The 11,964-nt window shown below is 47.9% G+C and overlaps 1 protein-coding gene and 1 pseudogene across 1 annotated transcript; one reads left to right on the forward strand and one right to left on the reverse strand.

The window, feature by feature from the left end:
* Positions 1–3,871: 3,871 nt before the first annotated feature.
* LOC141022996 (uncharacterized) lies at positions 3,872–4,913 on the forward strand. Its single transcript, XM_073499300.1, has 4 exons — positions 3,872–4,113; positions 4,206–4,379; positions 4,500–4,829; positions 4,884–4,913. The coding sequence occupies exons 1-4, from the start codon at positions 3,991–3,993 to the stop codon at positions 4,911–4,913; spliced, it is 657 nt and encodes a 218-aa protein (XP_073355401.1). The 5' UTR covers positions 3,872–3,990.
* A 1,443-nt stretch (positions 4,914–6,356) lies between these two features.
* On the reverse strand, positions 6,357–11,625 carry LOC109785605 (receptor-like serine/threonine-protein kinase SD1-8; annotated as a pseudogene).
* Positions 11,626–11,964: the final 339 nt, after the last annotated feature.

An 11,964-nucleotide genomic window follows, 5' to 3' on the forward strand; every position in this document is an offset into this window, starting at 1 on the left:
ATCGTACATCCATCGGAAGGGGAAGCATGGAAGTCGTTCGATGAAGAATGCCCCGAGGAAGCAGCCGAGGCTGGGAATGTCAGAATAGCCATATCAGGTGATGGGTTGAATCCATATGGTATGTCGTCCAATCCATACAGCTGCTGGCCCGTGTTTGTAATTCCGCTCAATCTTCCTCCCGGTGCCCTAATGCAACGCAAGACCATGTTCTTGTCGCTCATCATTCCGGGGCCTGATTATCCGGGGAAGCAATTGGGTGTGTTTATGCAGCCGCTGGTGGATGCTTTGCACCATTCTTGGTACTTTCCGACGTTGACATACGACCGGGATCTGCAGAGAAATTTCTTGATGAAAGTTTGGTTGCACTATTGCATGCATGACTTTCCCGGCTATGCTCTATTCTACGGATGGTGTACAAGTGGGAAGATGCCATGCCCAGTGTGCATGCAGGCTCTGCGAATGATTTGGCTGAGTAAGGGTGGCAAGTATGTAGCCTTTGACCTGCATCGACAGTTCCTCCCTCCAGACCATCCAGATAGGGAAGACAAGAAGAACTTCACGAAAGGCCGGGTTGTTCATGAAGTAACCGAGATTCCAACATTTTCGGGGGCAGATGTTCTTGCTCAGCTAAAAGCTCTCCAGCCTAAAGTCAAAGCCAAAGCCAAAGCCAAAGCCAAAGGCTTCGAGGGATATGGTGAGACGCACAACTGGACTCACATTACCCCCTTCTCGCAGCTTCCCTATTTTAAGGACCTCAAACTTCCTTACAATATCGATGTGATGCACACCGAAAAGAATGTGGCGGAGTCCCTTTTCCACACGATCCTCAATATTCCTGATAAGACGAAGGATAACGTTAAAGCTAGAGCCGATCAACAGAGAATTTGTGATAGACCACGTCTGAACATGAAGCCACCCACAGGCGGTCGAAAAAACTGGTTCAAGCCAGATGCTGACTTTGTCCTTAAACCGCCAGAAAAAAAGGAAGTACTTATCTGGCTGAAACACATTTTGAAGTTCACCGATGGTTATGCATCGAATATAAGTAAGGGAGTCAATCTTTCAACGGGCAAAGTGACCGGCCTGAAGAGTCATGACTACCATGTATGGATTGAGCGGATAATGCCGGTGATGGTTCGAGGCTATGTCCCCGAGCATGTCTGGCGAGTGCTTGCCGAGCTAAGCCATTTCTTCCGCACGCTCTGTCCTAAAGAAGTAAGTAAAGACGTGATTGAAAAATTGCATAAGAAGGCACCGGAGTTGATAGTCAAGCTAGAGAAGATCTTTCCGCCAGGCTTCTTTACACCGATGACACATCTCATTCTGCACCTCGCGAACGAGGTATTGTTGGGGGGGCCTGTGCAGAATCGCTGGCAGTACGGCCCTGAGAGACAGAACAAGCATCTCCGACAGAAATGTGGAAACAAAGCTAAGATTGAAGCTTCCCCAAGCTAAGATTGAAGCTTCCCCATCTCCGATAGAGGAGGTGTCAGACCTCAGGACATCATACTATCCAGACCACGTTCCCCATCTGCATAACAAGGTGCCTCGATACAATATAGAAGAGCCGAAGTATCAACCCAGGCTCCATCTATTCAACGCGCAAGGTGGGAGGGCTGGGGCCTCGAAACCTTATAACATGCCACGACAAGAGTGGGAGGACCTCATGTTCTATATCTTGCACAACATCAGGGAAGTTGAGGAAGTGTGGATGAGGTAATACCACTACACCATTCCTTTATGTCTTCCACATCATCATGTTTTATGTTCACTTAGTCCCGGTCTAACACCGCTTTTCTTTTTTTTAGTGATTTCGTTCAAGAGGAATGGACGGGAATGAATCCTCCTACTGAGGCGGAGGCACTTACTCTTCTCCGTCATGGAAACCCTGGACGTAAAAATTTTGCTGCTTGGTTCATGGAGAAAGTAATTTTCCACACTCCCCTATTAAATACCTAGTTCAACATTTATTAGTTAACTAATGCACGCAACAATTTCAATTATACTTGTAGGGAAAAGATCCGAACATATCTATGGATGATGAATTGAGATGGGTTTCCATGGGTTTTGACCCTGCCGTCATGACATGTAAAAAGTATGATGTGAATGGGTATCGCTTCCATACAGAGGAGCACCAGAACAGCCGGCCTGATCCCAAAACTATAAATACCGGAGTGTACACCCCCGGTCAAAATTCAGTAGACTACTACGGAAGGGTACAAAATATATACGAGATTAAATTCCACCAGGGGCGCGAGACCCTAAGTCTGCCTGTGTTCAAATGTCGATGGTTCGATCCGCGGGAGGGGTAAAACATACGCCTTCCATTGGTTTGGTCGAAGTTAAACCATCAACCGTCTATGCCGGAGCCGATCTCTTCATTGCGGCTACCCAAGCTACACAAGTATATTATCTGCCTTACCCATGCCAGAAAGAGTACCTAAAGGGTTGGGAAGTTGTGTTCAAGGTGTCGCCACATGGTAAGCTACCGAACCCGAATGAAGACGATTACTACAACATTAACCCCATGACATACGAGGGAGTGTTCTATCAAGAGCAACCTGATGATGATGATGTGGTTAGAAACAATGACGCTAGACCATTGGGTGATGATGATGTGGATCCAAACGACGACGATGCACGGAATGATGGTGAGAACATTGTCAATGAAAATGACATACTTATGCTAGAAAAGTTAAATGAAGACCCTGACGACGAGGAAGAGCCTCCACCTCCGTCAGACAACGAAGATGATATGATTGATAGTGATGATGAGACGGACCAAGAAAGAGGTTACAACAGTGATGATTCATATGGTTTCTAGCAGATGTACGTGTCAAGTCTTTTTTTTCTATAGTTTAGGAATATACCTTTTATGCATTTTTATTAATGTGTTTATTATCATGCATTTTCCTTCATTTCATTAATTTACTAATTGCTTATTCTCTTTTCAATGCAGGTTCATGGAACATGGGCAAGGGGAAGGCCGACGGCGTGGGTTTCCTACGCAAGGTCGTTGGCCTGCCTAGTCGGAGTGGTCGAGCACGTAATCCTCCCCCCCCCCGGCTAATTGACGATGACTCCTCACAGGGAGGTCGAGCGAGAGGTGCCCCTAGAGGAGGAGGGGGCGGGGGGAGAGCCCCTACAGGGCGAGGTGGTGGGGGGAGCCACTACAGGGGGTCGCGGCCAGAAAGAGCGCACCCTCACCGACTTAGGGGTGTTGTCTTCGAGGCCATCCTCTAGTGAGGTGCCCTCCTCTGGTGAGGAGGAGGACGAGGCAGGCGAGGAGGAGGAGGTTCGGGATGGGGCCGAGGAGGAGGTGGAGGAGGAGGAGGAGGATGAGGAGGAGGTTGGGGAGGGGGAGGCAGGCGAGGAGGAGGGTGGTGGCGGGGATGATGGTGGTGGCGGGGAGGGGGTTGACAACAAGGGGTGGCTGCGTGGTAACGCAAAGCTACCAAAGCAGGTTCCTACTACTGAGGAGCAGAAGTGGCTCATTGAGCCCACGGGGAAAGAGTAAGTGCCACTTTATAATAATTTCATTATTTTGCTTGTCACATGCTCATTCCGGTTGTTATTTATTTTGCTTGTCACATGCTAATAGTTCATTCTTTTGCAGCAACTGGATATATTCTAAAGGGGTCCGTATTCCCAACGGCCTCATCACCGTCTTGCTGAAGTTACACTGGCCGGGGTTGTACTGTCCGGATCTAGTCAGGCACCCGAACCATCGGGTCCTGGCCACGAGCTGGGAGCACTGGGAAGCGGCCCTCCACGCGGACCATGGGACCCATGCCAAGGCCGTGATCACCACTTTTTGGGTGAGTTCTCTTCAGAAGCACAAGTCCATTCTAGTTTCATGAATGATTTAACTCATGGCTTCTTCCATTCTTGTTTCGTGCATGATTGTAGAAATTCTATCGAGTTCTCCCGGAGCACAGGGCCAGAGCGGACCAGATCGTGCTGCGCCAATGCAAGAAGAAGGCCCGCCAGATGCAGTACGAGGTGCGCTATGTGGCCATCTCGACATACCATCACGACTATCTTGGTGTGAAGATGACCAAGGAAGACGCGCGGAGGATGGGCATTACCTTGGAGAGGGACGAGTTCTTGAAGGTAAGTATAAAAGATTTTTCATTATGCTTTCATTACCTTGTGGTACATTTCACCGTTTCGTGTTGACATGCCATTATGCTTTCATTATGTAGGTGTTACCAAATTGGTGTTATGGAAAAGACGAGTCCTGGGCGGCATTGGTGGATCTTTGGTGTGATGAGGCTGGAGCCTGGGCGGCTATGAGAGTCAAAAACAAGGCTAACCGAGGGAAGGAGGGAGTACATGCTCAGGGAAACCGAAACCACTATCTCCACAAGGCAGTTAATGTATGACTAACCCCATTAAACATTCTTCTTCTTCTATTTACCATTACTTTCTTATGTATGACTAACCTCTGTTTGGTGGTGCAGGAGGAGAAACTGAAGCGGCCGCTCTCACACATGCAGGCGTGGGAGATCGCCCATACGCGGAAGGACCCCAAGCCTGGCGAGCCCAAGTACTACGGCAAGAAGACCGCGCATAGGAAGAAGGCCTACTCCGATGGGTATCTGGCGTTACATCCTGACACACCTCACCCCATTGCGGCGGATCTGGACGAAAGGGTGGTGGTGGGCATGGGGCCGAAGGAGCACAGTCGGGAGGCGGTTCTCGGTGCTGTGATCACTCCTACTATCTCCTACACACAGCTCCGTCGGATGGACCCGACCCTGAGCCAGCGCACGAGCACGCCCATGAGCAGTGCACCATCACTGTCCCTCTTTCAGGAGCAGCAAACTGTAAGTATTTTCCCTTTTATCTTCATTGCTCACTTTATTTTCCGCATTTAGTAGTTTTATGAGTTTCATCATGTCATCCTGTAGGCCTACATGGAGTACACACGCCAGGAGACCATGGCGTGGCACGACCGCCTTCATGCATACCATCAGCAGAGGGATCGCCAGATGCAGCACGCTTTTCAGGAAATGGCGGCCGGCAGGTGTCCTCAATGGCCATCAGCAGAGGGTCCTCCAGCACAACCAACGTTGCTGACCTTTGAGGAGTTTGTGGCACAGAACGCTGGCCCCTCGCCGGTTAGTTCATCCCCAATCTATTCACTCAAAGCATATCATGCCTTTCAACACAGTCATATATCCCGTTAATATGTCTTTTCAACATCCAGGGAACCGGTGGATCAACCGTTGGCGGTGGTCTTCGCAGCACTCCCGAGTCACGGAGCCCGACCACTCCGATCCATGGAGGCGGAGGCGGAGGTGGAGGCGGTCTTGGCGGTAGCGCTGCCGCTAGCAGTGACGACCTGGGCTTCAGCGGTCTTGGCGGTGACGACCTCCGCGGTGCTCGACGTCCTGGCGCTTAAGCCTTTTGGTTACTTGTGTGCTTATGCTTATGTATCTTTAGATGACTTGTGTGTGGTGATGATGATAAACTTGTGGTCTTTGATGGTCCTTTAGATGACTTGCGTGCTTCTTTATATGCTTATGCTTATCTTTATGTTGATTATGATGATGCTTATGCATATATTGTTGTGATGGTGACGGATGATACTTAGATGTGTTCTATATGTCTATTTCCATCATATATATCTGCTGATATGTGTTGTATATCTGAATTGAATTGATTTGAAAACAAACAGAAAAAAGAAAAAAAAATCAAATACAAACGGCCGTCGGCATAGGGCTGGCCAGAGCGCCCAGTTGCTGACGCGTGGCATCTATGCCGACGGCTAGGCCGTTGGCATAGATTTAAACTAAGCCGACGGCCAGGCCGTCGGCATAGATGCCACGCGTCAGCAACTGGGCGCTCCTTGGGTAAGCCTATGCCGACGGCCTCGCCATCGGCATAGATTTAAACTAAGCCGACGGCCAGGCCGTTGGCATAGATGCCACGTGTCAGCAACTGGGCGCTCCTTGGGTAAGCCTATGCCGACGGCCTCGCCGTCGGCATAGATTTAAACTAAGCCGACGGCAGCCGTCAGCATAGATGAGCCACGTGGCGAGCAGCGGTTGGTCGTCACTTGACGGCGGCCGCCGTTAGACGGGAACGTTGCCGACGGCCAGGGCCGTCGGCATAGATATACGAACACCGTCGGGATAGATCCTATGCCGACGGCCTTTCTATGCCGACGGCCTCCCGGGCTGGGCCGACGGATATGTTGCCAACGGCCCTATGCCGACGGGGGCCGTCGGCATAGGCATGTCCCGACGGCATATCAGGGCTATGCCGACGGCCCTCGCCGTCGGCGTAGGGTGCGATTCCAGTAGTGACACCTTCCATTGCATACTCAGGAGCCATATAACCACTGTTTGATCATTTTAATTACAAGAGGTGTCTAATGGGAATTAAACTTGCTGAAAACACAATATGGGTTTTTAAATGGATACTCACTATGTTCCAACAACGTGTTGGGTAGTTATCGCCAAAGATCCTCGCCATACCAAAATCTGCTATCTTGGGTTTAAATTCTGCATCTAACAAAACATTTGCAGCTTTGAGGTCTCTATGAATTATGGTGAACCTTGAGTCTTCGTGAAGATACCGAAGTCCCTTTGCAACCCCTTTGACTATACGAAACTGTGTCGCCCAATCCAACAACAATTTTCTCGACTCATCTAAAAATAGAAACAAATGTAAGAAACAAAATCAAGTTGTCATAGAAATCATGGTTTGTTATTAGAATACACACCAAAAAGGGTAGCATCTAAGCTCTTATTTGGCAGATACTCGTATATCAGGAGCTTTTCATCTTCCTCACTGCAGCATCCAAGAAGCCGAACCAAGTTTCTATGTTGCAATTTGGCAATTAGAATTACTTCATTCGTAAATTCTTTTGTTCCTTGTTGAGAATCTCTACTTAGCCTCTTGTTGCAACTTCTTGACCACCTAACATTCCCTACAGAAATATAGTGATAATCTTATACTTACTTTGTAGTATGAAAAAATTAGCTCTCTTTATTAGAATTAATCCTAGGAAAGAACATATTTAATGAGTTACCTTGTATACTTTACCAAAGCCTCCCCGTCCAATCATGCATGTCTCGGAGAAATTGTGGGTTGTGAAGGCAATTTCTTCTAATCTTACAAATGGAAATTCTTGATCATGGGGAGAGTTTTCTTCTTCAAATTTATCGGAGATACTCATACCCTCCAACCTTATATTCTTTTGCGTTGTCCCTTTCTTGTTCTTGCCTGCTCCCATAATGTTAAAAGTGACTACATCTCTAATGAGAACATCACAAAAATAAGAAATAATAAAGTTATATTTGACCCCTACAACTATTGATGTTTGTATATTATTCCCTAATTTGTGAACTCATGGAAAGGAAATAACCCACGAGGCACATCTGCCACCCAGCCAACCACTCCCCTGGAAAAACACAGACACAACCCTCAGTCCATAGATGTTGCTCTGTTTCTCAGCCCCACAATTACCAGTATCTCAATTATTACGATTGCATGATTATGAAAAGCGGCACAAAGCGAATGTGGTTTGTCTAACATGTGGAATCCACATTATCCATCACTACATCACCACAAATAGTAGCTAAATCATGCTCTAAACCGTCTACAAAATTATTTGATCTAGTTTCCATTCATGTGTTAGAGGATTTTGTAATCTAAGGGTATATTGCGGTAGTAGACGATGTAGTCCAAGTTTAGGCGGTGACACATACTCTCTCAAAAACCGGCCAATATAACCTTCTACTAAACAGAGTTAACTAAACGTACCTTTGAATTTTAACCATGCAAGGGAGATGCATATGAGTACTAGAACACCAGAGCCTACAACTGGAAGCACAATCCTCACTGCATTGCTCTTTATTCTTTTACCTGTGCAACAAATTCATATACAAGAAAGATGTTTTATTATTTCTCAGTTGAATGAGAAATAAGTCAAATAACCCTTTCTCAGTCATGGCGAACAACCATCAAACTTTAACATGATATTTGTGCAACTACCAGAGGGATGAAAAAATCTTGATCCAATGGCTGTTGTATTGACCAAGAAATAACTATTTCTAGTGACTAAGCGATGGTCGAAACATGTTATTGAAAACAAAACAACTGGTAGAAAGAGGGATAAATGACAAAACCAATATGATAGAGGGAGAAACTGAGATCTAGTACCTTTGGTTGCAGCCATGCCTGCACGTCGAAGATAGAGTGTCTCGCCGGTGAGCTCCCCAACCTTTCCCGTATCTATTAACTCCCCAGACCACACCAAGCACCTCTCGTCACGTGTCCTTCGAACCTGCTGCTGCTCAGGTTGGCGAACGCATATGCCACACAGGAGCAATTGCGGCTACACTCCGCCGCACACTCCTCATACTTACTCCTCCCTCCAGCAATAAACAAAAACCCATCAGGCGACTTCATCCCCGGCAAGGCCACGAAGCCGTCACTGCACCCTTGCAGTGCCTCCTTCCGTCGGCACCCCGCCGAGTATCTGCCGCTAGTCCACTCCTCCATGCTACTCGGCTCAAAGCCATCGAGACACCTGCATGTTGGCACGGTGGGTGCCTCCGCCGTCTCGTCACAGTAGCCATACGGGCCGCAGTAACTGTAATGGTTGCATTCAGCGGATGGAAACTTCCAGAGGACAACCCATGTTGATGACTTACTGCTCCAGCTTTGGATCTGAAACTCACCATAGTAGGTTAGCACCATCCTGGTGCGTGGGGCGCCGTCGGAGAGGCTATAAGTGACGTATGCCTCATCGTCATTGTTGACATAGGCTAGGTAGATGATAAGATCACTGCTATTTGTGGCCCCAAGTAGTTGTTGTTGCCGTAGGCTCATCACTAGATACTCTGTCCAGGGGGCGGCACGAGATACCCGGTGCTCGCCGTCCCACAAGAATGTTTGGAACGACCTGTTCGTGTCGCTGCCATAGGAAAAGCGCCCCCACGAGGGGTCGCTGGGGCCTCTCCATGATACCAGGCACTTGGTGGTGGTACGCGTCCTGTAGTTTATGCCGATCTTCATGCTGGGAAGGAACGTGTCTGTGCGTTGGTCGAAGCTCTGCCACAGGATGGTGCCGTTTGACGATCGGATGACGAAGTTACCGGTGTTTAGAAGCACCGCCGTCGGGGTAGACGAGACCAGACCATTGGTCAGGTTGGCTGTTGTCCAAATGGCACGGCTTCCGCCACCACCATCAGAGAGAACCAGATTAGAGGTGTTGGTGAGGGAGAGCTTCGGTGTTGAGGAAGTTGTGTTGGTGGCTGGGGTATCTCAGTTGGCGACCCACACAACGGTGAGCTCGGGGATGTCGTTGTACCATACGCCTAGGTACAGGCTGGCCGGAGAAGAATTGGAGGGGTTGGAGAAGCCCAAGGCGAATCCACCATCATCGGAGACGATGGTGTTACCAGGGGACAGCGCCCTGCCAGGGACAAGCCGGTCTTGGGAAGTGCTCAACGGTAGGAAGAGAAGGATCATGACCGTGTTGCAGCTGGTGAGAGCCGGCCAATCCATCGACTGATCAGGCTCAGATCTTAGTACTAGTTAAGGTCCAACTAACCAGTTACGATAACTGGGAGCAATTAAGTACTTCCCGCAGAAGAAAACAAAAACTAGGAGTAAGTACATAATTATACCAGTCGTTGGTCCAGAAGCAAGCGATGCTTTGACGAACGCAGCATCCACGAATGTTCGACCGCGGAAGCAGATGATTGTATAATGCAATGTTCTTGGAATTCTAGTAGCTGAGACTTGACAAATCAACTGTCCATATCGGAGTTGGGATGCCACCGTCATTGCTTACTAGTCAGACTAATGACTGAAACATTAAGCTATATAGACGGATAGCTTTTGTATATCAACACTTCTGGTCAGAGTGCTTCTTGTTCAAATGCAGCAGTGACAGTATGTATATACAAAGTGATCGTTGCGATATTTTATTAAGGCGAAGTGTCAGCCTTACTCTGTCAAGCGCCTAATTATATAGCAATCTGTTTTCAAAAATCCTTGCAAGTCCACCCCCTTTTTTTTAACAAGACAAGATCAACTGTCAATCTGTTTGTTAATCAGACATTCCAGTGTCCATTTGTTGACATGTGGAATCCATCTTATCCACTACTAGAACAGCGTTAATTTCTTGACAAATTGCTGACCGGATCCAGCACTCATGCCAGGTTGATAATGAAAGTGGATGGAAACTGAAAAGCTTTGAATTCTGGTTCGAGTTGAGAGAGTCTTGGAGTTGACATTCAGCTGTCCGCATACGGTACTTAACAGCTTACAATGGCAATGTCGCTGGTGTGAACTCAGCTGGTGGAACTGTGGCACATGGTATATGGATCCAAACAGTATCCTTTGAAACAAGTTTTACTGATTATTTTCTTTTTGAACCATGCACGAGAACTGCATGTGATCAATAAGGAGAACTTGGACGCACTTCGTGAGCCGCAATATTAATTTGAACTGTACTTGAAAGTCTTGTGTACTTGAAGGAACTAAGTCTAGCTGGCAACCCTGTACATTCCACTATCAGCTCAAATTGGATCCCCACATTTAACTTGTATGAGGCTCAATTTGCAAGTACCAAAATGGGACCTCATTTTCCACTGTGGCTCAAAGGACAGAAGGATATTAGTGAACTTGACATTTCAGATGCAGGCATAGTTGATCTTCTCCCTGATTGGTTTTGGACTTTATTCCCCAATGCCAGATATGTAACTCTCGTAATCAAATAAGTGGCCGTCTGCCAGCAACACTGGAATTTATGACTTCTGTGCAACTAGACCTCAACTCAAATGGCTTTACAGGTTTGCTGCTACTGCTACCAGAATCATTAGTGTTCTTGGAAATCTCCAAGAATTCTCTATCAGGATTTCAGGACCACTTCCCCAAGACTTTGGAGCTCCAGCGCTGAGAGAGCTTGTATTCTTCGCAAATCATATTAATGGAACAATTCCAGTATATGTGTGTCAACTGCAGTATATGAGGGTGTTGGATCTCTCAGAAAACCTTCTTGTAGGACAACTTGCCCGATATTCAAAAGGTAGAGTTTATGAGGAAGCAGGCTGTTGTCGGCTCTGATCTTGCACAACAACAACAACGTGTCTGGCAAATTCCCTGAATTCTCGGAATACAGTCCAATTTTCAGTCTGTGGCCAAAATATCCACAAGCGCAAGCTGCTGGTGCTTCACTGAAGACTGAAGGCTAGCTTGGGCTTTCTCGTTCTCCTTTTATCTTTTGCCCTGGATCCATATGCTTGTATTTCGTGTTTTCCCGCAGTTCACTTTGTACTCCGGGATTAAGTGCTCTCCTCGACCTTGTATTTGCTGGACTGTTGCTGAAAAGCCGTAGCTGCTTTTCGTCATGAATATATAACAAGATAAAATCCGCAGAGCAGCCTAATAAGATGAACCGGACTACGGAACCTGCATTCCTTTATAAGACGGAAAGGTTGCCAGATTGTGAGAGAGCCATTGGTAGGGTAAGCATAGCGATGCATTCTCAGACAGATCAAGCTATCCCTCCGCAAAGTACCAAACCGCAGAGCCCTCGGTGTGCTGTAGAAAGCTCTGGCACGAGCCCTCGGCATTACGTCGAACACCTGCTGGGCAACACCACAAGCCCGGCGCAGCTGGTCAGCCTGAACCGAGGCTGTTCCTACCACGGTCTCTGTGTCGCTGGATGCCCCGCGAGGTCTGCCGCGCCCTCCGCTGATGCCCGGAGGAAGCACGAGCGGGGAGTGGAGGCAGGGGAGACGAGGAAGTAGTGGTAGAACGGCTGCGGAGGAGACAGGGCGCGTGGGTGAGGAGAGGAGCGAGGCTTTTTTTTTTTCTCTTCTCCGTCTCTTGAGCCCATGGCAATGTGATAACGAACGAAGCTGACTATGAGGTAGTACATTGGCCCATGAAGCGGATTCCTTCCGGATTCAAGAACGCTCTGGGCCGCTTGATTCA

This window comes from Aegilops tauschii, chromosome 5 (assembly GCF_002575655.3).
Source record: "Aegilops tauschii subsp. strangulata cultivar AL8/78 chromosome 5, Aet v6.0, whole genome shotgun sequence".
NCBI classification, from domain to species: Eukaryota; Viridiplantae; Streptophyta; class Magnoliopsida; order Poales; family Poaceae; genus Aegilops; species Aegilops tauschii.

Coding starts and splice junctions, on each gene's coding strand:
- LOC141022996 (XM_073499300.1), top strand. CDS start 3,991: ATGCAGTACGAGGTGCGCTATGTGGCCATCTCGACATACCATCACGAC. Junction 4,380..4,499: donor ATCTCCACAAGGCAGTTAAT/GTATGACTAACC, acceptor TCACACATGCAG/GCGTGGGAGATCGCCCATAC. Junction 4,830..4,883: donor TCTTTCAGGAGCAGCAAACT/GTAAGTATTTTC, acceptor CGCATTTAGTAG/TTTTATGAGTTTCATCATGT.